Raw genomic sequence first — 22,050 nt, 5'->3', positions numbered from 1 at the left:
GTATCCCAGAATGCACAGTGTTCCAGTGGGAGCGCCTATACTGTCATTTGACCTGCAGCTCCACTGACCCGTTACTCGACCAGCAGTCAGAAAAACTCCTCTTTCATTCATTTGGATAAAAACACCTCACATTCTCTACACGCTCAGATGGTAGCTTTGTTTTTTCTTCTTGCCACCTAAACCTTCGGGGTAATTTCAAAATCATGTTTCTGTTCAGCAAAGCAGTAATATTTCTTTTTAAGCAGAGAAAACAGGGTGTGTGTTGGTTTTAATTCTTTTAAGGACTGATGCAAAGCTGTCAGCAGTCTTTGTGTACCTTTTGCTATCTGCCCTTCAGACAAGGCAGCAGCGAGATAAAAGCTTTACCACTAGACTCAGTTTGGTGTTTAAATCGGTAAAATGCTGCTGTTTGAGCCGTGCATGCTGCATCCCAAGTGTTTGTTGTGGCCTTGATTGTGACCTTTATTTGACCTCATGCGGACTTATTTTGGCAGAACAAACCATGATGGGTGTCTTTTATCCAAGTCAGACCAACGGGCTCTTCTGTGCTTTTATGTCCTAATTAGAGAGTAAAGCAGCAGTTGAATCGCTGCCTGTGCTGCTGCTCTGAAATGTCTGGTTGTTCAGGGGTGGCCTGGTTTTGTCCTGATTGAGTGTGATGGCTGGGAAACATAAACACATGTCAATGAGGAGCACAATTGGCTTCAGGATCCAAGTGTTGGAGGCTGTGGTGTGCAGGGTTGAGAAACACTGTGTCCCAGTCTGCTTCTACCTGTTTCAGCCACCTGTTTTTTACTCTCTGAAGTCAGGGAGGCTCTTGCATATTACCACTCTTCTTCTTTTTATTTTGAAATGGTTGCAATCCGCTATTAATTTTATCGTTTGTTTCTGGGGGCTTTTGTTTTTTTTGTTTTTACCCTCCTTTTCCTTACTGCTAACTATATTGATGATTAATTTTGTTTGTGTCGTCTCACCCATTGTCACTGTTTAGCTTGAGAGCACGAAGAGCAAGGGAGGAGGGCCGAGCCCCTCTGAATTGGCTCGTGTGGAGCTGAAATGATGCAACTTCTGTATGACGTCTCCAGATTGCAAGGTTCCAGTTTAATGTAAAGCTAAGTTGAGACAAAGAAAAGCAAACATGCTGCACAGAGAGTAATTTAAACCATGTTTGTGTGAGCGAAGCCTGGCCCAACTCTTAATTTTTCACAGGTATTGTTTTCAATAACAGTGTAGCCATGGAAACCTCAAAACACATGTGCTGAAAAAATAAATGTATTTATCTTTTTATTTTGGTATCAGAACAGAATTTTCCACGTTTTCTTGAATTGTGCGTTCAGGTCACTGTTGGAGTTGTTTGACATTTGAGCGCGTGCTAATCTGCTTTAAGAGAAGATTTGATGCCTTAAATGTAGTGTTGGTGTTTTTTGAATTCTAGTAACTTAAGAGGTTTCTGCAAAAAAAGCAGATTCAAGGTGCTGTAGAGAAAAATTAGCATTGCATCTGGAACCTTTTCTGTTTTTAAGGGGCTAAAATGTTGGTTTAAAAAAAATGATATTATTGACTGCTCAACGTGACATTTAACCATACGTTATTTTGTTTGTAGTCCTTTAACTCTTAATTCTCTCATGAAATGCACATTGCTTTGGTAGTGTGTGTGCAACAGAATGAATCCACTTTGAGTGGGTCACAGTCAAAACAAGATGGCCAGGCTTCACTTGGGGTTGTCGCCTGTAGCCAGTCCTGTGAAAGTTGGGCTTAGCATGGTTTGCAGAGCCAACTCACAGCTTTGCACTGTTGTCTACAGGTTGTAGCTGTTTACTGTCACTAGGGGGCAGTGTCAAAAATCTGAGGGTTACTCTTTTGTTTGAGCTGCTGTTCTTTAAAACTTAGAATTTTAGTTTCAAATCACTTTTTCACATGCATAAAACTTCTGACCCTAATTGAACTCCATATAGCTGTTGCAGTTAAATCATAGGTGACAAATATTCAGAGTCAAATGCGTGACAAACAGAAAAAACACTAAATTGCATCGCGTAGCAGCAGTTTGCAATGTCAATTTTGGTGTGTGCGCTCTTTTATTCAAAGGAACTGGTAGCTGGTAGCGCTACTGGCAACATAAGTGCACATGCTAGTCATTTCCTGTATAAATGCTTCATGGCTTCTGTGTAAAAAGACCATGTACACTTTGTATGGATGATGGATCTGGTGTAGCCACTTTGATGAGTCCACATGCGTTTTGTTTTCCAGTTTAACCACGGGGTTAGGAGAAAAGAGTGTTCTTGTTTCCAAATTTAAAAAAAAAGTCTTGTGAGCTGCTGGCCATATTTAATTGCAGACCAGGTCATCGGAATAACCGTAAGGAGTAAGGTGGATGATAATGTTGCTGAGTTTAAAGAAAAGTCTTGAAGATTGACCATTCAGGGACATCACAGGTCAGTGGATAAAGACAGAAGGATGGAGCTTATGGAAACTTTTGAATGTAACAAGTTAATTTCAAGTGAATGTTGAAAAACTGCCAATTAAGCAAAAGATTTTTTTTTTTTTTAAAAAGAGAGAGAGCTGTTTGGAGCTCACAGAACATTTTTATTGAGAAACACATTGTTTTAATCCAGCAAATATGCACCTCTGTTCATGGGTATTCTTGCTGCATTCTTTGCACATCACATGAAATCCTCTGTAATTAAAAAAGGATTTGTACTTTGCGGTCTGAATATAGAGGAACCTTTAGTGCTCAAGAGGTCTGTGGCTCCTCCACAGTAATCTTTCCTTCCCCTCTAATGATGATGATTTCAAACCCACCGTGACCATATTTTTTTCTCATCTTTCCTTGATGTAGGATCCCTTTCTGGCTGAGATGCTGCAGAACAATAAGGACCAGATTGTGTGTTACCACGAGCACGACTCTCTGCTGGACCACAAGGAGGAGGAAGCCTTGAGCGAGGAGGACCGCAAGGCTGCTTGGGCTGAATATGAAGCAGAGAAAAAGGTAGGCGGCGAGCAGAAAACGCATGCATACAGACGCGCACCAGCAAATCCACCAGATCCAAAATCAAAGGGCCACGTGTACAGCACTTAGGCCTCGGGGCTGTCACTCTCCAGAACATTGACAGTAATGTGTGAGGTGAACCAGGGCCCCGCTTTTGTTTGTCAAGATGTGCGAGTTAGTGTTGGATCTGTATAATCCTCTCATCACTCAGAGTAAGCAGATGACAGAGGCTCCCCCTTGCTCTGCTCATGGTCATTTTGGCCCACCATCAGGCTAGTGAGCTGCTGTACAAATCGCCAAGGCTGTCTAAGCAGTGTCAGCGCTACTTACTGTAAGACCACAGAGGTTTAGGGACTCCTGTCCTCTTCACACACATAACTGTCCCCCCTCTTCCTTCACTCTGTTGTGGGGCAATTAGTGGAGTTTATTTTGAGATGTGTATATTGTAAGAGAACAAGAGCAGGTCTCCTCTACGCCCCTCGAGTAATCCTAGATTCTAATTCACACTAATGATTATTTTTCCAACACACTCTACCCTTCTTTGCCCTCTATGCCTTAAGCTGATTTTCCCTTGGAGCCTCTTCTGCTTTTCAAGAGAACAGAGGGTTCCCAGTCGCAGTAAAGAGAGGGGTCTGTTCCCATCACTTCGATCTGTCTTTCAGCAAAAGAGCAGAAATGGTCACCATCATCATCAAGAGGTTGTTCGGTATCGTGTTGTACGCCCTGCTTTGCAGGAGAAACAACTGGAACGTAACCCAAGCTCTGCTAATGTCTTCACAACTTAAGGTTTGGCCTGGCGGCGGCTAGAGAGGGCTGCATGTATGAATATCACATTTGCAACTCAGGGAAATGGGAAAAACTGAGAATGCGATTGGGAGCCCAAAACGAAATTGAACCCAAGAGCCCTGGTTCTCACTGGGATGACTTCAGCTTGGTACAAAGCTTACCGAGGCTCATGCCATAAATTTAGATTTCAGATACTGAATTTTGGAAGCAAAGGCTAGATTTGGTTTCCGTCTGTGTGAAAACGTATGAAAGGCGCAGAGCATCGGAGGATGCTGCTAAAGTTAAAGAGGTGTGTGTGCGTAGATTAATGTGTGTTGAAAGTTCTGTACTGTTTAGGTTTGCACACCTGTCTCTGACCAGGTCCAAATATCCCTGCTGGCCCCCAACACACACACAAACACACAGACACCCCCCCCCCCCCCCTTGCATACCGGATGGCCAGATTACAGGGCACGGGAAAACCATCTGCAGCAGAGACTCAATTACATACAAACATCGGCATCCTGCTGGCCTTTGCTGGGACGAGACTGTTTACTTCAGGTCACTACTTTCACACACATATTTAATACTGCGGGAGCAGGCTGATGTTGGACAGCTTGTTGCTTTTGGAGTTATTTGTGTAGATATGAAAACTTCATGAAGACTCAACATGAAGTGAAGACCTCATCACATCAATGTGCGACTGAATATGACAGACAAAGTGGGCCGTCGTCTCTCGTCAGCCTCGCCGATTGTTTAGTTTTTCCCATCATGGCCTCAGTGGCTCTTTAACACCTGCGTAATTAGCCTCTGCTTCCTCACTCCCTCCTCTGTCTCTTCCTCTTGTCTTTCATCTCTCAGGGTATGTCCATGAGGACCAACTACCAGACGGCATACGCTCACGCGGACATGAACAACCCCAGCTACTTCACCTACAACATTGGAGCTTTGCCCTCCATGACCAACCAGCAGCTGGAGGTAAGTAATGAGCTCCACATGTCACCACTGCTGCCTCACACCCGTCCCGCTCCTTCCCCCCGCAGCATGGCGACTCACATTCCTCAAACCCCACAGCTAATTGTGACAGCAGTCCTGGTAGCAGATCAGCCCAACTCTGCCCCACGCTGCTCAACGTCTGCAGCTATTAATGCACAACAACTGATGGAGTGAACAGAACTTTTTGTTTAAAATTTAAACTACTATACGCTGTCTTTATAAATTAAATAATCACATATGAGACATTATGTAAGCGGAAAGCAGTAGACTCTGCAAAGCAGGTTTTGGAGGTCAAAAGTGATTTTGCTGACACATGCTTTCATGTGCATGAGGTCATCCGATTAATGAAAATCTAATATTTAGACTACTTTTGGTTTTCACTGTTGTATTAGACGGTCGCAAACTTTATCTGTCTGCTGTGCAGTGCTGGGCACAGCTAATCAGTTACAGGTTTTTTTCTTTTTTTTGTTGGTTGTTGCTGAAAGTGGTGAGACTCAACATTACAGTAAATGTGCGGGCTGTAAATACAAATAATAAGCTAGAAGGATTTCTGTGGAGCTGCACAGATGGAGATGATTCACCTTTTGACGTTACGCATTTTGAAGATTACCATACATAGGGTACAATATCTGGGATCTTTTAAATGTTTTGTTCACTTTGCCATCTGTTTGGGAGAGTAGGGCTGCTCAATTAATCGAATTTTAATCACGATTACGATCTGGGCTTTCAACGATCATTAAAAATGACTGCGCCGATTATTAGCCCCTCCCTCATTTATCCGCGACACCTTAAAGGCCGGTCCGTGAAAATATTGTCGGGCATAAACCGGTCCGTGGCGCAAAAAAGGTTGGAGACCGCTGATTAAGAGGACCCGAGGGAAGCTCGGAAAGCTAAGCAGAAGTTATTTGGAGAGGAGAGTGACTGCTGTTGGTTGAAAAGAGAGTTAAAAAAAAAAAAAACTTCAGTGGTGTTGCACACTATTTTATATTATTTTTTAAAGTCATTGTTAACCCTTTAAAGCCGGTCAGAGCAGCACGCTCCGTGTTGCGTAACTATTTTTAAATCCCTGTAGAACCTGAACCGTGTAAGCTAGCGCAATAATTTGTTTTGCATATGAAACCGGAGGAGTTGTACTTACATCTGATGCCATCAGCTTGTCCTCGGTCACGGTTTCGTTCCACATATAGCTTTGCAAAAACTGCATAAAAAGCGCTTGCAGGAACAAAAACATAATATTCCAGAAACAGGCTTTGCCGTTCCTATCAGCTGTTGGTAACACTTCCCACAGTGAAATGATGCACATGCTGTTTTCTTTGCAAATTTGCATCATAGGATTGTTTTTTGTTTTTCCTGCAGTATATAAAAATTGCTGTATCTCCAAAATAAAACTATGAAGACACTCAAAATAAATTTCCTGTTGTTGTAAACTATTTTTTGCAACTTTATTGTATTTAAAGTTTTGAGGGATAAACCTCTTAAATTTCTCCAAGTAGAAATATATGTAAACAAAACAAAAGCGATTTTCAATTTTTTTTTAGTTTATTGCACTTTTTTGCAATTTATGTAATTACTATGGACTTAATGCATACATATTATTAAAATATGGGCTATAACAGTTGTATTGATGTATAGCAACTTGAAATGCTCCCACAAATGGCACTACAGCATGTAAAAAAAATAATATAAGCTCTGGTGGACTTGGTTCTATAGTAGGTCTTAAAGGGTTAAATAAATATCGTCAAATAATCGTGATCTCAATTTCAGTGAAAATAATCGTGATTATCATTTTTGCCATAATCGAGCAGCCCTATGGGAGAGTCCCTGCTTTTATTTTGAAGTTCTGCTGCTATTAGCCAACTAGCTCAGAGGTTTCCTGTCTTGTTTCCCCAAAGACAGGCTGATCAGTCATAGTGGTGATATTATTTTGTGTGAATGTGTGAATAGAGGCACCTCTAGTGAATGTAGAGCGGCCTCTACATTCACTCTGTTATCCTGAGGTTGAAGAGGATGTGTTGGTCTTTGCTGTGAGGTCTGCTCCTGAGCAGGTGGAGAACTGGTGCTATCATGGCTGAAAGGGAAGGACTAACACTAACTAACATTCTGGGGGAGTTGTGATGGATGAGAGAGGCTCACTGAAGAGGCAGCTGAATATATTGCTCTACTGTTGGTCACCAAGTACTCGACACAGTGAATACAAGCAAAGATCACCTGCCTTCGTCTCATGTGTATTCTCTCTGCCTTGTTTTGTTTTTGCTCAGGATCTCATAAACCAGGGCCGACAGAAAGTCATCGAGGCTACAAATGCTTTAAAGTCTTTATCACGGGAGTCGCTGGAAGATATAATCAGCAGAGTGGTAAGGTCTTTGAAATCACTTTCCATTTACAGGGATCACTGTATGTTTTAATGGCTGTTGCCTCTCACCACAGTGGAAAGAGAACCCAGCGCTTACGGAGAACCAGGTCCAGGCTGCCGCTCTGGGGCGACAGGCCACCGTGGAGCTAGAGCTTAAACGCAGGGAAGCGATCTACAGGGATGTCCTCAACAGGCAGCAGTCGGTAAGAGCCACTCTGTATACGAGACAGAACAGACAACTGAATGACGCCAACAAATCATCACAGTAGTTTAATTTCATTAGTTTATCTATGGTGGTTAAACAGGGTAATTTGTAAATTAATCCATTATGACCAAACAGTCAAAAGGCCAAAAACTGGCAATAATATCACTGTGCATCACAACATTTTGTGCTGAGAGGGCTATACTGGTTTACCTGCACCAGCCAAGAAAAAAGGTTAGCGTGGGAGTAGTATCTCTGTTTACTGTCTGTCTGTGAAAGCATGAGGCAGTTTGACCTCTTAAAAGCTCTGATTCAGCCTTGACTACAGCTCAGAGACACCACTATATGTGACCTCTGATGTCAGCTGTTGAGCTGGGTTTTAACGAGGACAAGGGACTGCCACCCTCACTACTTCCTATAATTGTTGTCATTGTGTTAAACCGTGACAGGGCAAAGTGTACTTTTTACCTTTGAATTGTGTTAATTTTCAATGTCTGTGTGTTTCAGTTGATGATGTACGTGCAGAAGCTGATTACCAACAGGAAGGTGCAGGAGCAGCAGCTGGCCATGGCCAATCAGGCCAGCTACCTAAACCAGCTGGCCCTGCAGAATGGCATGATGGGAGCCGGCGGGCTCAGTCAGATGGACCTGCTCACTCTCTACCAGCAGCTCCACGGCCTCGGCGGCCATCAGGGTATGGGCAAAAATCCTGGCCCCTCCAAGGGCCTGTAGGTCCCCCCCCCCCCCCAAAAAAAAAAAAAGAAGCTCAAAACACACAGATGCAACGAGCCAGAGGGTCGGTGAGAGACTGAGACTGGACTGCTGTCCACTGGAGCCTCAAGTGAGAGAGACTCTCAGTGCTTTATTCTGTAACTCACTGAGAGGATGTAATGTATAAATGACTGTGTGAAATGTCTGTTAGGAGAGGGGGAAAAAAATGTATATACCGCCTTAATGTTATTCAAGTTCTATATCTTCATTTTTCATGTATTTAAAGTTTTACCCCCAATGCTTTAAGGCATTGTATTGATTTGCCCTTTTTAAAAAAAGGGTTTCCTTATTATTTCCAGCTCAGTTTTTTTATACGGTTTTAAATGCCTAACTATCTACACCTGAGTGGGACCAGTATTGTTGGTGACAGGACTCTGATGCAAAGCGCTACACGATGATGAACTCCAGTAGATTCCTCCACCTTTATCTAGCAAAGCAGACAGCTGTTGGTGCTGCAAGTCCTGCTTTTTATTTCTTTCTTTCTTTTTGGAAGATGGGAGAAACTGATAAAAGGGGGGGGGGGGGGGGGGGGGGGGGTACTGGGGGAAAAAAAATATGGCCTTATTGATTTGCTAAAAAAACAAAACAAAAAAAGCTCTGTAAAGATTTGAGGTTTGTTGAGAATCTTTTCTATTATGCTTTTAAGTGTTTACATTAGTTGTCGCTGAACATGGTAACGGAATGCTTGTGTTGTTCAGAAACTGCCTGCCAGTTCCTATGACCCTTTTGTAACGTCACCCTCATTGTCACGTGTCGTCTAGCATAGCACCGTGCGTCTCGTTCATTACGTTCCACTTGTGTTGATCCCCGAGCCTGGGTGAGAGGCCGGGTCTCGCAAAGCGGAGGCGGTTCAGCCAGGTGTCACAGAGGGCCCAGAACTTTTACCTTTCAGCATCTTTCAGCGTTTGAAATATGCGTTTCCAGATGGGATTGACAGAGTAAAGGCTGGAAATCTTATTATACCTGGCTGATTTGTGTCCTCTGCTTTGTGAGAAATGTTCTCCTGGACACTGTAGTCTCACCAGGCAGACCCCCAGACTACTTGTATTCTACTTTGGCACATTCATGCTTCTAAATGCTTAAACTGGTGTAGCTGTTGAACATGAGGAATATGAACGTTTCTCACGGAGAGACGACTTGCCTTCTCCGATTGACTCCTGTGTTTGCACAAGGTGTATTTCATAAATGTAGAAAACGTTTTTTGCCCTTGTCTAAGAATGTTCTTACGTTAGCGAATACACCAACATGATTTGCCATGAATCTGATCTGCTATTATCTTGATAAGTATTTAATATAACATTTAATAAAGTGACCAAAAGTATAACCGGTGCATGTGTTGGAGTCTTTTTTTTATTTTTATTTTTTATTAAAGGGATTGAAGTACTTGCCACTGATTCACCTCGCTGAGTTTACAAAGAGGAATGCTGGTTGCACATTTGTTCTCTCTGATTAGCTCCACCTTGATGATCGTTGCATGTTATGCCTTATTAGACAGGAGAGTTTGGGTGGAGACTGATGGGGAATAATACACAGGAAACAAATGCACAACTAATAGGCAGGAAATGGTTTTGATTGCATTTTTGTGAACCGTGCATATTTGCTTTCTTGCCAAGTGTTACAGAATTGTTACCACTTACATTTGTCTTTGTTGGAGTACTGTGCAAAAAGTCCCGAGCCACCTGCCATTTCTTTATATTTGGTTTGGAAATGGGTAAAAGAGATAAAGAAAAATGAGGCAAAGCAGTTTGTACAGTTCTAACAAGGTTTATTTAACAAGGTGTGTTTGTTATAAACACCTTTATTCATTAACACAGCCTGACCACTCTCAGGCAGTTTTCTTGTATATTCTTTAAGTCATTTTCAGGATTAGTTCTCCAGGCTGCTTGAAGGACATTCAAAGCTCCTCTTTTACTGCTGGCTGCCTTTTGTTCCCTTCTCTGCAAAGTGAGACCAAACTGCTTCAATAATGTTGAGGTCTGGGCTCTGGGGAGGCCAATCCATGACTGATAGTGTTTCACTGTTTTGTAATCCGGGTCTGCTTTTGCTGCATTGTCAAATGCAGCCCCAAACCATGACAAAGCCTCCACTGTGGAGACACTCGTGGTTGTTCTTTCATACATATTGACAACAATTTGAACTAACCATTTCAAATTTGAATTCATCTTTCCATAAAAATCAGCTGCCACTGGTTTTCAGTCAATCTTAAGAACGGCTTCAAATGGGGGGAAAAAAAAAAGCCAATAATACGCCAAAGAAGAACTTTAAAAGACCTTCAGAAAACCTGGAGAACTATTACTCAAGACCAGAGAAAAATACAAAGTGGTCTGGCTCCTTGAACTGAGGTGTGGCTCAAGACTTTTGCACAGTAGTGTAAATCTGAAGCTACAGTCAGCAGCTACTTACTTTAGGTTATCATAGCAAAAACACTATAAAGGTGATGGTGGGGCTATTGGGTTGAATATGGTGTATGACGTCAACTTACTACGAGGCAAACTTTGAGGCTTTATGCTAAACTAAATGAACTGCCTCCTGGCTTCAGCTTCCTATTTATGACAGATATGAGAGCGGTATTCGTTTTCTTAACTTATTCTTGGCAAGAGAGCAAATCATTTCCCAAAATTTACGGCTATTCCTTTAACAGCTGGGACACTGATTCATCCTGATGCAGCGTCCCTGTATTTCACACCCACAGCAAAGTGCCTTTTGTCCCACTCTCTTCTCCCTTCAATCTTTCATCTATTTTTCCCCTCTGCTGGTATTGTTTTCATTTCTCAGCCTGCCAGGGTTTTCCCCCTGCATGTCTTTGACTTTTCCATTCCCTCCCCCCCAGGGGAGCTTGCTCTCCCAGCTTACAGATATCTGCCAGTGGAGAAACATTACAACTATTGCAGATGTTGAAATGTTGATCCCATCCTCACTTAACTTCAGAGCCACCACTCCAGGTCTGCAGCACATCCCTGCTGGTTCTCTGCGCACCGCATGCAGCTGTTTCTGTCTGTTGAAAAGACCCGCTGTAGGGCCAGACCGTGAGGCCCCTGCAGTGAACGACCAATCACTGCTCTTAATCCACGCTGATGTGTAAAGCCAATTAGGGATCCGGTTGCATAAGGAATCTGATTTTGTATGGTGGATGTAGGCTGGCTAAGACCTCATGGAGACAGAGCCTGTGCACATTACTTGATAATGTAACCCTTCACTTGGTAAGGGGTTTACGAGGGCAAATTGGTATGGGAAAGAATCTGACATTTTTTTTAAATTTATTCTCTCTTGGCATTAATGTCAGTGAAAATGTTAAAGTGATAGAAGCATCTAAAAGTGAAATATTTTGCCACAATAGGCTGAAATAACAGGAAAGACATGCAGGATTCACATATCTGGTTTTAATTGGTACAGACTTTAATGCAAGCAAAAATGGTCTCTCACAATGACGTTGCGATAGCAGGACAATTTTATTGTCACGTTTCATTGCAGTTCTTCATTTTTTGTTTGCCTTTTTTGGTGTCAATTCAGTAGAATCTGCAGTCCAGATAACTTCAAGTTCATTACAAAATAAAGTCTTTGCAATAAATAAATATATAGATTTACATTTATACTTTATATGTAGAAAATAAATATATTGTACATCTCATAAATAGGAACACCCATATGTACACCTCAGCTGCTTGCATTTTTAATAATGTTCCCCGATGCTCTGAACATTACAAGTCATCATCCTTAAAAAGAACACCCATTTCTTTAGTCTTCACAACCCCAGTCGGATGAAGTGCTTTTAGCCCGAGCTTAACTGCTTTTGTTTTTTGCATATTAAATTCCCATAGCTTTTTTGTGTTTGTTTGAATTTAATCTGATGTTTAAACTCAGACCAACCGAGCGTGACGCTGAGACTTGGGATGTGCAGTAAGTGCAGTTCGATTGATCCCAGAGTCGGAGACATTATTCCCATCCTTTGTCTTTTATTTGAAACAAAACTTGCTCGTAGCTAACTCAAAGACAATCTCATCACATATCCCAAACTACCGCTTAACAAACATGTAGCACAAAGTTTGCACGTCTCTGCTGTATATGTGGAATGTGCTTTCCTTCCCTCTCCTTTACATTTAATGTTGCCATAACAGTGTGCACACTGTGACATCATGCAGGGATTTATGTCCTTAGCTCCTAAAAGTCACTTCTCATTGACTGTTCCTTGTCCCGGCCAAAACCATCAAGAGCGACCACTCCCATTTTGCCTCTTCGGTATCTACACATGAACCTCTGTTATGCATTTATAGAGAAAACATGGCACCTGATTTGATTTTCCTGGTTCAGCCACAGCTGGGCAGTCATGAGGGCCTCCTTTGTCCATGATAACAGGGGTTTTATAAGAGAGTTTTATCTCCTCTCTGAAGTCCGCTGCAGATGATGCAAACATGGTAACCTCAGGTGGGGGGTGAGGGTAAACAGTTCTGTACCAGGTCCAAAATATCCGCAATATCCCTCCCCCGCCCCCTCATTTGTCTTTTTCTTTTATCTCTGTTCCTTCAGAAATAACCAGCTCTCCCAGTGTAAGCACTGGTCACCTGTACTGGAATAAATCCCTGAATTCCTGAGGGATCTTTTCAATCTCCACCGGTCTGGGTAAGAAGTGGGTGAGCTTCTGGTGTTTTTTAGTCCTGCCGCCCTCCCTGGGCGAACCATCTTTGTTTAAAGCCACATAGTAGAAGCGCCCCGTGTCCGTGTGCCTGTACCGAGTTGAAGCATAGGTGTTGTACCAGTTCTCCTCAAACTGCTCCCTGAACACACATTCTTTTGTCAGCTTCTTCTGCAGGAGAGGAAACAACAGGTTTGAAAATGCAGAAAACATTTGCAAAAAACGCAGTCAAGACTGAGCTTCACATGCAGATTCCTCTCCTCTTGATGCACCAGCTTATGTCTGTCATTAACTATTGTACACTGTGCACTTAGAAGTGGAAATGAACCAGTGGAAACTCATTTAGGCAGGTGCTCATTATGACAAAAGGAGCGAAGTCATTACGAGCGGATTTTCACTTTATGCTCCGCAGACCTGTTAACCTCTCGTTGTGCATGGAGAACTATTCCCCTCCCTGTGATGCAATGACAACGCCAAGCGGACGTCTTCCACCCCCACCTCTGAACCAAACATGCACACACACATATATACAGAGCAGCTTTCAAAGCCTCAGCCTTCACTGACAGAACAGCATGAGCGATGGCTGTGGGTTCAGCAGGTGAGAGCATGCTGGCTGGCTGGGTGATGGGTGGGAACAATAAGAGACATCAGTGTTTGAGCTGCTTTCCTGCCAAGACCAGTCAGCCTCTGCTGGTCTGTAAAGAGGGTCGAACCCTGTCAAGTAAAAGGTTTTCAGCGGAGGACCACTTCTGAATGTTTGCTTGCTCTTTTTCCTTTTTTGTGTTTTTTGGTAGAAAATACATCTACAGAACATGAAATATTTCTCATTCTCTGCCTTTAACACACTCAGAAGCATCTGTGTGAGACTGCCGTGTTTTATTCCAGAAGCAATTTTGTTGATTGGCTGTCAGGCTCTGCTTGGCTGCGGCTGTGTAGCGAAGCTGTTGTCTGTAAACACAGCCCAGAGGGCACATGACTGGGCCAGCTCCATCCTAACACACACACACACACACACACACACACACACACACACACACACACACACACACACACACACACACACACACACACACACACACACACACACACACACACACACACACACACACACACACACACACACACCTCTCATTGGATCAAACGCTTGTCATGGTCTGGTGGTTGTTGGACGGAAGCACCCTTTTACCCGCTATCCTCCCCTCCCTGGCCCCTCAGACTCATACATGTCTACATGGCTCCCTCTGTCAGTCAGATGACTCAGTCAGGTGTGCAATTACCCCCAAATCACCGCCTCCCACCACCACCCCGGGTCAAAGCTCCAGGATGGGAGCCAGACTCTGATAGTATGCAGTAACAATATCTGCACTTTCCACATAATGGCCGTGCTTAAAAGTAGCCTCTGTTCGAAATGCTCGGGGGAGGTGCGGGGTAGTCTGAGCCCTGAGAGGCCCCCTCAGGTAATGCCCTGGGACACCTGATACAGGTAAAGCCTCACATACTTCCCCTTCATTGTCTTCATCTCTTCCCTTTCCTCTCCCTGTGACTGCAGGTATGCACCATGTGTCGGTCGGAAAGAGAGGCTGTTGGAAAAACTACCAGATCTCTCTTCTATGTTTTTTACAGCACTGCAGGTCAAACTGAAGAGCAGGGAGGTGCAATCTCCACCAAATTCACACACAGCTCACATCCAGAGTAACGTCAGCACTTCCCGTCTCCACTTTGGGAAAATATGTAAATATTTCCGCATATCTCAAAACTAAATGAAGTGGTTGGTTTTCACTCTAAAAGCTGATTATCCTCGACTCCCCTCACACAGAAAACAAGTGTAAGTAATAGGAAACATACTTGTTTTGTCTGACTGTGCTTTTGCCCATCTGCTGCATATGGGAACCTTGTTAAACGTTTTGATAGCTCTGTACTGACATGTGTTGTAGAAAAAAAGAAAGACACATGAATGAAGGAAAGTTTAATTCCTTGGGAATGACTAGGCGATAGTATATTCTTTAAGAGAGGTTGTCGGTGAGGGGTGGTGAAGTGAAAGGAGGGGTTTTTGACTCACCGACCCATAGAGCTCTCCTTTCTCATTCATGCCGAGGTAGAGTCCAGCGTCCACCCCTCTGATGCTCACCAGACCTACTGCTATACTTATGAACTCCAGGATACCTGAGGTCAAACACATAACATGGAAACACTGGTGAGACAAGCCCACAAACTCAGTGTGATCACCCCTAAAGAACGCAAGCAGGTGGCCTCTTTTAATCTGACTGCAGACCAGTCCTTACTGTCATTTTATGCAAAATCCTGCAGCTATTCCAGACTTCATTTGAAAATTTGCCGTTTTAAGACCATTAAGCAATCGAAGGGCTGCCTCTCCTACCTATGAGATTTTTAATAGCTTATAAATGCGCTCATCCTGTCTTTGGGACTTCCCCCGCAGGCTGTGAAGTCGCTTTTATGAAGCTGAGACGTGGGTTACTTGTTTAGTGAACCGCTGACTCGGAGGAAGTTACAATAAAGCGAACATCTACATCAAAGGCTGGGAAACAACTGGTAAAATTAAAAGCCACTGTTGATGCGGAGGTTAGTCAGAGAGGATCCAGCTGCCTGTGCTGACTGGCAGAGAGGCCAGCCTACAGCCACCTGGTCCCCATCTCCGCGACTTCATCCCATGTCAGAGGATGACATAGAAGATCCTTCTCATTTATTTATTTATTTATTTGAAGAGGGGTGTGTCCCATACCCCTCTAATCAAAACCACGCAGGTCTCACAAAGATCTTTGCACTTTAAATCTAAGCGAAGCCAGAAACAAACACGCGGACCACCCATGTCTCTAAAACCGGCTCGTTTTGGCTCAAGTTTGAACATTAAACCTTCTCTGAATTCCGCAGTGGTCACGCTTTAATTTAGAGATATTCCGCCTTTTTCCCCCTTACCCGTTTTCGCCCGGCCTGCACCTGTGACGAGTCTGCGCGAGACATGTGCGAGTCTGCCCTCTGACCTCGTTTGATTCGCGTGTCGCGCGAGCCGCACACAGTTTTTCAACCTTCTATTTGTAAAGTTAATACAAACATAATAAAAACAGGCCACGAGACTAGAATTAAATCAAGTACTGTTATTTTTTTAATGATATCATATACATACCTGTGTTTCCTGCTGTGAAATAACGTCTGTTAACGAGAGAAAACCCTCTGACCTGCGCGCGCGAGAGCCTGCGAGCCTGTTGTTGCTGTCGCTGCAGGACGCGCGCGCTCACTGCTTGTTTGCGCCTGATTAGAGACACCTGTGGCCCACGCGCAGCGGGGATTGCCAGAAAAAGGTGTGTGCCCTCGCGCCAGGTGACAGTGACGCACGAACGAATATTCACCGGGGACGCTCAGAAGAAACTTCTTGATAAAACCCCTTCTTAACCGGGTATATATGTATGGGGGAAAGTTGACCCCTTTCTCATTTACCGTTTTGGAGATAAATGGGGTATTAAAAATAGTTCGGTAAAGATTAAAATGAAATTCTGTCTCCAAATAATAGATCAAAGAATAAAGAAATACTGACCAAACCTGCTGTGGTCCTGTCTTGTCCCGTGCACTGTGCCATTGGGGAATATCTCTAGCTGGAAGCCGGTCCTGCAGTAGAGCTGCCGCCGCCTCAAGATCCCTTTGAGGTGGCCGAAATCTGTGGGCGACCCGCGCTGCACTCTGCCTTCAATCTGCCCCAGTCGCTCATTCAGCCCTATGGGGGACTCTGTTACGGGCATAGTCCCCACCGAAGAGAGAGTGCTTTGTAAATCCAAGCCGAGCGTCCCCAGAACACTCACGACCTCTGCCATTGTGTGCACAGCTGTCAAATTAAACGACGGTATTTTGGGATGTAATCGGTAAATTCAGGAAGGAGAGAAAAGTTCACAGAAGTCCGGTCCATGCACGCCAAAAAGCGTACCACGCAGCGCGCCGTTGCTCCTCCAAATCAGCGCAGTCCTCTCAGTTTATTGATGGTGCTTTGCTGCAATCATGAGTTTGATATCTGTGTTTATCAAATAGAAAGACTCTATTATATACATGCTCCCCACGCATTCTCACATTGGATATTCAGACACAAGCCACGCCTGGCTGGCATCCCTTCTTACGCGCATCAGTTTGCTTTACTTAATGTGCACTTTCAGTCCAACTTTTTTTTCTTCTTTCTCTCTACTTGTGATGGTGCCGCTGTCCGTGCGTGCGTGTCTCTGCCCTCTCAGAGAGCCGTATCTGATCCTCCGATCAAATAAATCCTGGTCAAGAAGTATCTTCTTCGCGTAGTTCCCCCGTTTTGCGCTCCGTGGCTTTCGGATAAAACCGCACCGCTTGTTTCAGGGCAGCAAAGTCTGGTAAAAGTTTGTGGAGCGGAATCAAAGATCACCATGGCCAAAAGACAAATGACAGCTGGCGTAAAGCCGAAAATGCACCATAAGTTGTGAGAACTTCTTCACCACAAAGCCAATCCATAATGTATACTGACTGGGTTTTGAGTCACACCACAGACTCCTGGAAGCCACAAAGGAAAACCGCAAAGAAACATTCACCCCCCCCCCCCCCCTCCCATCCCACCCTACACTACACACACACACACACACACACACACACACACACACACACACACACACACACACACACAAGATTATCAAAATAACCTGTGCATACTTTCGGAGTAATCCAACCTCCCGCACAAGTTTCAGTGCCAACCACTGCAGTTGGAGCTTTTCACGAGAGCATTTTCTCCACCTCCTCTTGGAAGCAGGTGCTTCCTTGCCCCTCTGCACAACGTTTGCAGCGTGCTTCAGCGAAACCAGGAGCTTAACCACTTCTACTACTGGCAAGGAAGGGGTGGGGGTGGAGGGGGGGTGTAAAAAAAAGAAGAAGAAGGAAAATCCAAATGCTGATGACATGTAGCATTAAATGTGACTGGTGCAGAGTCTTAAACAGTCACTTTAGCAGCACAGAAAACTTCTAAATACATCAAGAGAGTAAGCACCAAACACCACAGATAGCCATTCTCGGGGAGGAAATATTTCTGCTTCTTACTTAATTAACTAAAAGTAGCAATAGTCAGAAGCTGTTAGATGTCAGAGTAGTAGAAGTAGTAGAAAATGTATTAAATTATTGTTCCAAGTTCCTCTAGGCTGTGCCTGGCCAAGACTGTGCATTCTTCATCTTCAGTTAAATTAATCTTAAAGACAGTCGCATGTTTTAGATGTAAAATAACAATCTGAAAAGCAACTAATAACTACAGCTGTCAAATAAATCAAGAGGAGCACAATATTTGATGTTTGCCATCGTGCCCGTGAAAAAGAACACAGAGAAAGTTACAGCAGGACTAATGAATAATAGGTGTAATTTATGGCTCTGAATGGGGATTTTTGCATCTCTCCTGGGCACAATGGCACTACAGGTCCTAACGTGTAGCTGTGGGGGGGGGGGGGGGGGGGGGGGGGGGGGGAGAGAGGGAGAGAGAGAGAGAGAGAGAGAGAGAGAGAAAAACAAAGCTGTTTGGTGAAGACTGTATTCCTGTTCGAAGATCAAAACTAAACTCCGGGAGCGTTTTAATTAGTTCGCTGTTCTTGAGATATCAGTGACAGCAGGATGGGTTTAGAAGGAAGGAGAGGGGAGTGATTACATGAATAACATCACTTAACTATTAAGGTGTGTTGTTTTAGACCTCCCTCAAGCTGCTTTCAGAAACCCCCGTCCTGAGGGGGAGTTCTCACCTCAGAGCTGCTCATCACAGGCAGCAGCAGCAGCTTCCCTGTAGAGAAAGGGGATTTATGACAGTGTCTCACTTCCAATGAACAGTGACGAACAGCGTGTTAAAATCACCCAAAGTGTGTATGATTGTTTTGATGTCACTGTCAGGCTTTAGATGGATCTCTTGGCTTCTTGTTTTTTGGGGCTAATTTATCAGCTTTTGTGGCACTGGCGCAATCTATTTTGAAGCAGATGTTAGCGGCTTTCAGAGTTTCTCGGAGTGGGATACAGTATGATTGACCTTCCAAAGCATGCAAGCCTTTTTCACTGCTACTAATTATGCCTCCATAAATCTTAGGGGTGTGTCATGGCTGCATTGAAGTCAGAGGAGGGACAGTGGCTTTCAGCTGGTGCAGGATATGAAAGGTGGTAGGGGTGATAAATGCCCATGGGCCTCTGCTTGATGAATTGGGCAAAAAGGGGTTGATGAGGAGTCACTGATGGGCAGGCTTTGTGTGAACAGACACCAGGGCCCTCGCTGCCGAGGAGGATGAAAGGAGAATTGGTCTCAGCTAAAAGGGTGGAAGGAGAAGGATTAAAGAAAAGGGGGAAGAGGAGAAAGAAAGTGACTGAGCAAGAATAACAGAACATTAAAAGGAAACACACTTTTCCTCCCTCCCCACGGGCCTCCTCTGATTTTCGCTTGGTGTCCATCACCTCTGTACAAAACTGAAATCAATCTATGTTAGAATAAAAATGTAGTGGTGGTAAATTTTGATTTCTTCTACTTTTTTTTTTTCTTTTTTGGTAGCTATTAGAGCTACATCTGTTGCTGGTCTGCCATATTTTATAGTTGACATGGCAGATTTATGGCTGCAGATGAAAAAAAAATCCAGAGTCAAAATGTTCCCATATGCTGAGAACCTGCAGAGGATATAGAAATGAAGATAATGACCTCAAGTGCATTAAGCTACAGCTTTGAAGTTGCTCTCCCGTGAGTCACAGAGAGAGAGAGAGAGTCAGAATTGAAAATGAAGTTACACTTGCACTGGGAACAGGGGGGCTAATAAGCACCTCACCTGTTTATTTGGATTAGAGCAACTTCTTATGTGTCCTCCTCCAAGAGGTGAACAAAGGCCTGCAAGGAAAAGAAATGCACAGACTGAGGTGTGCTTAATTTGATTATGAATCTCTCCGGAGATGCTTGTCAGAGTCATTATTGAAGTTTAAAGTTTTTCTTATGATACACAAGATACATTTTCATGCCCAGATTTAGGTGGGAAGACTAAAGCAGGTCTCACAGTAAACAGAATCAAGCAGCTGGTTAGCTTAGCACAGAGCCGGTCTGGTTGCCTAGGATCTGAAAGGCCAAGAGATCAGTAACAACATCATCATCAACAAAAGTAGATTTTTATTTACAATAATAAATCTAGTGCGCTTTTTGAACCGTCAGTCTCATGTGCACAACATGAGTAAGCACTGCCTGCTATCGTGATGTGATACGCGAAACCAGTTCCTGATAGCATGTGCGCTATCCTCCATGTCTGCGTCTAATCCCGCCTTCGAATCACATCTGCGAAATGACTCATGAAAGGTTTTAAAATGATCAGAAACACAAGGCGCTGAAAGTGGCGCAAAAAAAAGAGAGAGGAAGGGGAGGAAGACAGAAGAATATGGAGGTAAGAATCACTAGATTGTAAATATAAAATTAAACGCGACAGTAGCGCTTGTTGCTTTCTGCTGTTTGTAGGAGTCTTTCTTCTGAGCTTATTAAATACCTGCAGCTTCTTTGGGGTTACCTGCAGCTGTAAGATCCACACACAGAATGCCAATCTTACAGTCCGATCGTTTGTTACGCAGCGGACATCTTCAGGTTCTGATATGAGCTCATTACAGCTGTTGGAGGCCACTGCTTTCTGATCTTGCCTAGGGCATCAAAACAGCTAGAGTCAGCCCTGGCTTAACATGAAGACTGGAAACAAGAAGAAACAGATCTGCTGGCTCCATTTCCCCCACCATCGCCTCAGTTCCTACCATGTTATGTCTTGTTTGCTTGATCGCTACAAAAACCCGAGTTTCAAAATAACACAGGGTTCACGGGAGGTTACGTGCTGGACTACGTCTTGGCCAGAGTCACAGTGGAGCCTCTTCACTCTGACGGATGCTCAGTTTAGAAGAAGACCTCCAGCTTCTTATGATGGCACACAGATCTAGGATCAGATTCCTCAAAACCCTCTCAACTTTACCCCAGTGAGGGCATTTAAAAAAAAAAAGGCTGACTCAGTATAAGACTGAGGCCTCATATCGCATACTGCTCAGCTAATGAGGCCGCTAAAGGGGTCAGGACCTCCCGTCTGCCTGCACGCAGAGCTGGACAACTGTAAGTGTAAAGAAAGGCTGCGAAGCATAAGCCTTAGAGCAGAGCTACAAACATCCAGAGAGAGAGGGGATATCATCTGTTCTTATTTTACCTTTTGTCAACCAGCATGTGGAAAATGATCTTCACTGTGAGTTATTTGCAGAGCTGGATTCCATGTTATTTCATTCCCTAGCAGAGACATAACAGAGAGGGTCTCCTCTTTCACACAGGTGGTCCTTCAGCCTTGTTCAAGGGCGCTGTGTGCGCTGGGGCAGGGTTGGGAGAGTACACATTGGGGGGGAGGACTAGGGCAGGCATGGGGTGGGGTGGGGGCATAGACAGATGCGAATTTAGGTAATGGTGTAACATTTCAGCGCCTGCTTTCCTTGGCCACCCCATGTAAAGATAGTGTTAATTAATTTGTTTGCTTTGCTTTCAAGCACTAACGAATGGAGCCCTGTAGGTTTTGAGAAGCCACTTGTATGCAAGGGAAACGGTCTAAAACCAACATTTGTTATACAAATTGCTTACATATGTTCTTGGGAGAGGGGAAAAAAAGATCCTTGTTATGACACCAACAGAGACGTCCCTTTTTTTTTAAACCGAAGGGAAAACCTTGGTAGGAATACTTCAAGTTTGTCTCTAACATTTTGGTTTAGCAGTTAATTATCCATACTCCAAACTTGTGGTTTTTCTCTTTTCATCAGAGGCCTGACTTAACTATAAACTGGAACAATAAAAGTTGTGTTTCGTGGAATAAACTTCCTTCTTATCCATGATACAAGGAGCAGAGTTATAAGTTTTTTCCTTCCTCGATGTTCTTTGGCTCAGTCTTCCTTATCACGAGTGGACATTTACAGCATTATACTGGACCTGATTCTTGCTAATTTAATTGTGCTGTTGCTTTGAGCGAGTCCCCATCACCCAAGTGATGCTCCACCTGTCCACCCGTGCTGAGGTGCGGTGTATGAATACCAAGAACAGCGTTTAAGCTGTTTCTCAGCTCTGCAGGGCTGCGGTCTGATGTTAGAGATTGTATATGCGTGCTCATGATCCTGTCTGATGAGGGAACAAGCCCTCAGAGTGAGACTATTATTCTTACTACAACACAGAGCAGGAATCTAGTCTCAAACAGATGTTAGGAGCCCTTTGTAGAGCCTCTGGCACAGAGCCCAACCCTACCTATCTGCACAGCTATTTACATGGCAATCCAGCTGCTCAGTCTCTCTCCTTTTTCTCTCCTGCTCTCAAACCCTCCCTTTCCTTTTGCCCT

The 22,050-nt window shown here is 43.9% G+C and overlaps 2 protein-coding genes across 6 annotated transcripts in view; one reads left to right on the top strand and one right to left on the bottom strand.

Moving 5' to 3' along the window:
• The window catches only part of atrx (ATRX chromatin remodeler), a 34,712-nt gene extending 26,646 nt beyond the window's left edge, over nucleotides 1-8,066 (top strand). For all 4 annotated transcript variants that reach the window (XM_086311600.1, XM_086311609.1, XM_086311627.1 and 1 more), the window contains exons 30-34: nucleotides 2,837-2,986; nucleotides 4,613-4,729; nucleotides 7,006-7,101; nucleotides 7,175-7,303; nucleotides 7,810-8,066. In XM_086311600.1, coding sequence (XP_086167726.1) covers nucleotides 2,837-2,986; nucleotides 4,613-4,729; nucleotides 7,006-7,101; nucleotides 7,175-7,303; nucleotides 7,810-8,034 — 717 coding nt within the window. In that variant the 3' untranslated portion in view covers nucleotides 8,035-8,066. The remainder of the gene's footprint in view (nucleotides 1-2,836; nucleotides 2,987-4,612; nucleotides 4,730-7,005; nucleotides 7,102-7,174; nucleotides 7,304-7,809) is intronic.
• Nucleotides 8,067-11,451: 3,385 nt separating this feature from the next.
• fgf16 (fibroblast growth factor 16) lies at nucleotides 11,452-17,179 on the bottom strand. 2 transcript variants are annotated; one of them, XM_086311580.1, is made up of 3 exons: nucleotides 16,254-17,179; nucleotides 14,763-14,866; nucleotides 11,452-12,874 (listed from the first exon to the last, which is right to left on the bottom strand). In XM_086311580.1, exons 1-3 carry the CDS (start codon nucleotides 16,525-16,527, stop codon nucleotides 12,629-12,631), a joined length of 624 nt encoding a protein of 207 aa, XP_086167706.1. In that variant the 5' UTR covers nucleotides 16,528-17,179; the 3' UTR covers nucleotides 11,452-12,628. The 2 variants fall into 2 exon arrangements, with proteins under 2 accessions (XP_086167706.1, XP_086167714.1); XM_086311588.1 differs by having other exon boundaries at nucleotides 11,452-12,871.
• Between the last annotated feature and the right edge of the window lie 4,871 nt (nucleotides 17,180-22,050).

This window comes from Aulonocara sp. 'chitande type north' Nkhata Bay, linkage group LG2 (genome assembly GCF_057382095.1).
Source record: "Aulonocara sp. 'chitande type north' Nkhata Bay isolate Kocher_YH1m ecotype deep benthic linkage group LG2, A_spYH_male_GT1.1, whole genome shotgun sequence".
In the NCBI taxonomy this organism is placed as follows: Eukaryota; Metazoa; Chordata; class Actinopteri; order Cichliformes; family Cichlidae; genus Aulonocara; species Aulonocara sp. 'chitande type north' Nkhata Bay.
This window is presented reverse-complemented; position numbering and strand designations above follow the sequence as displayed.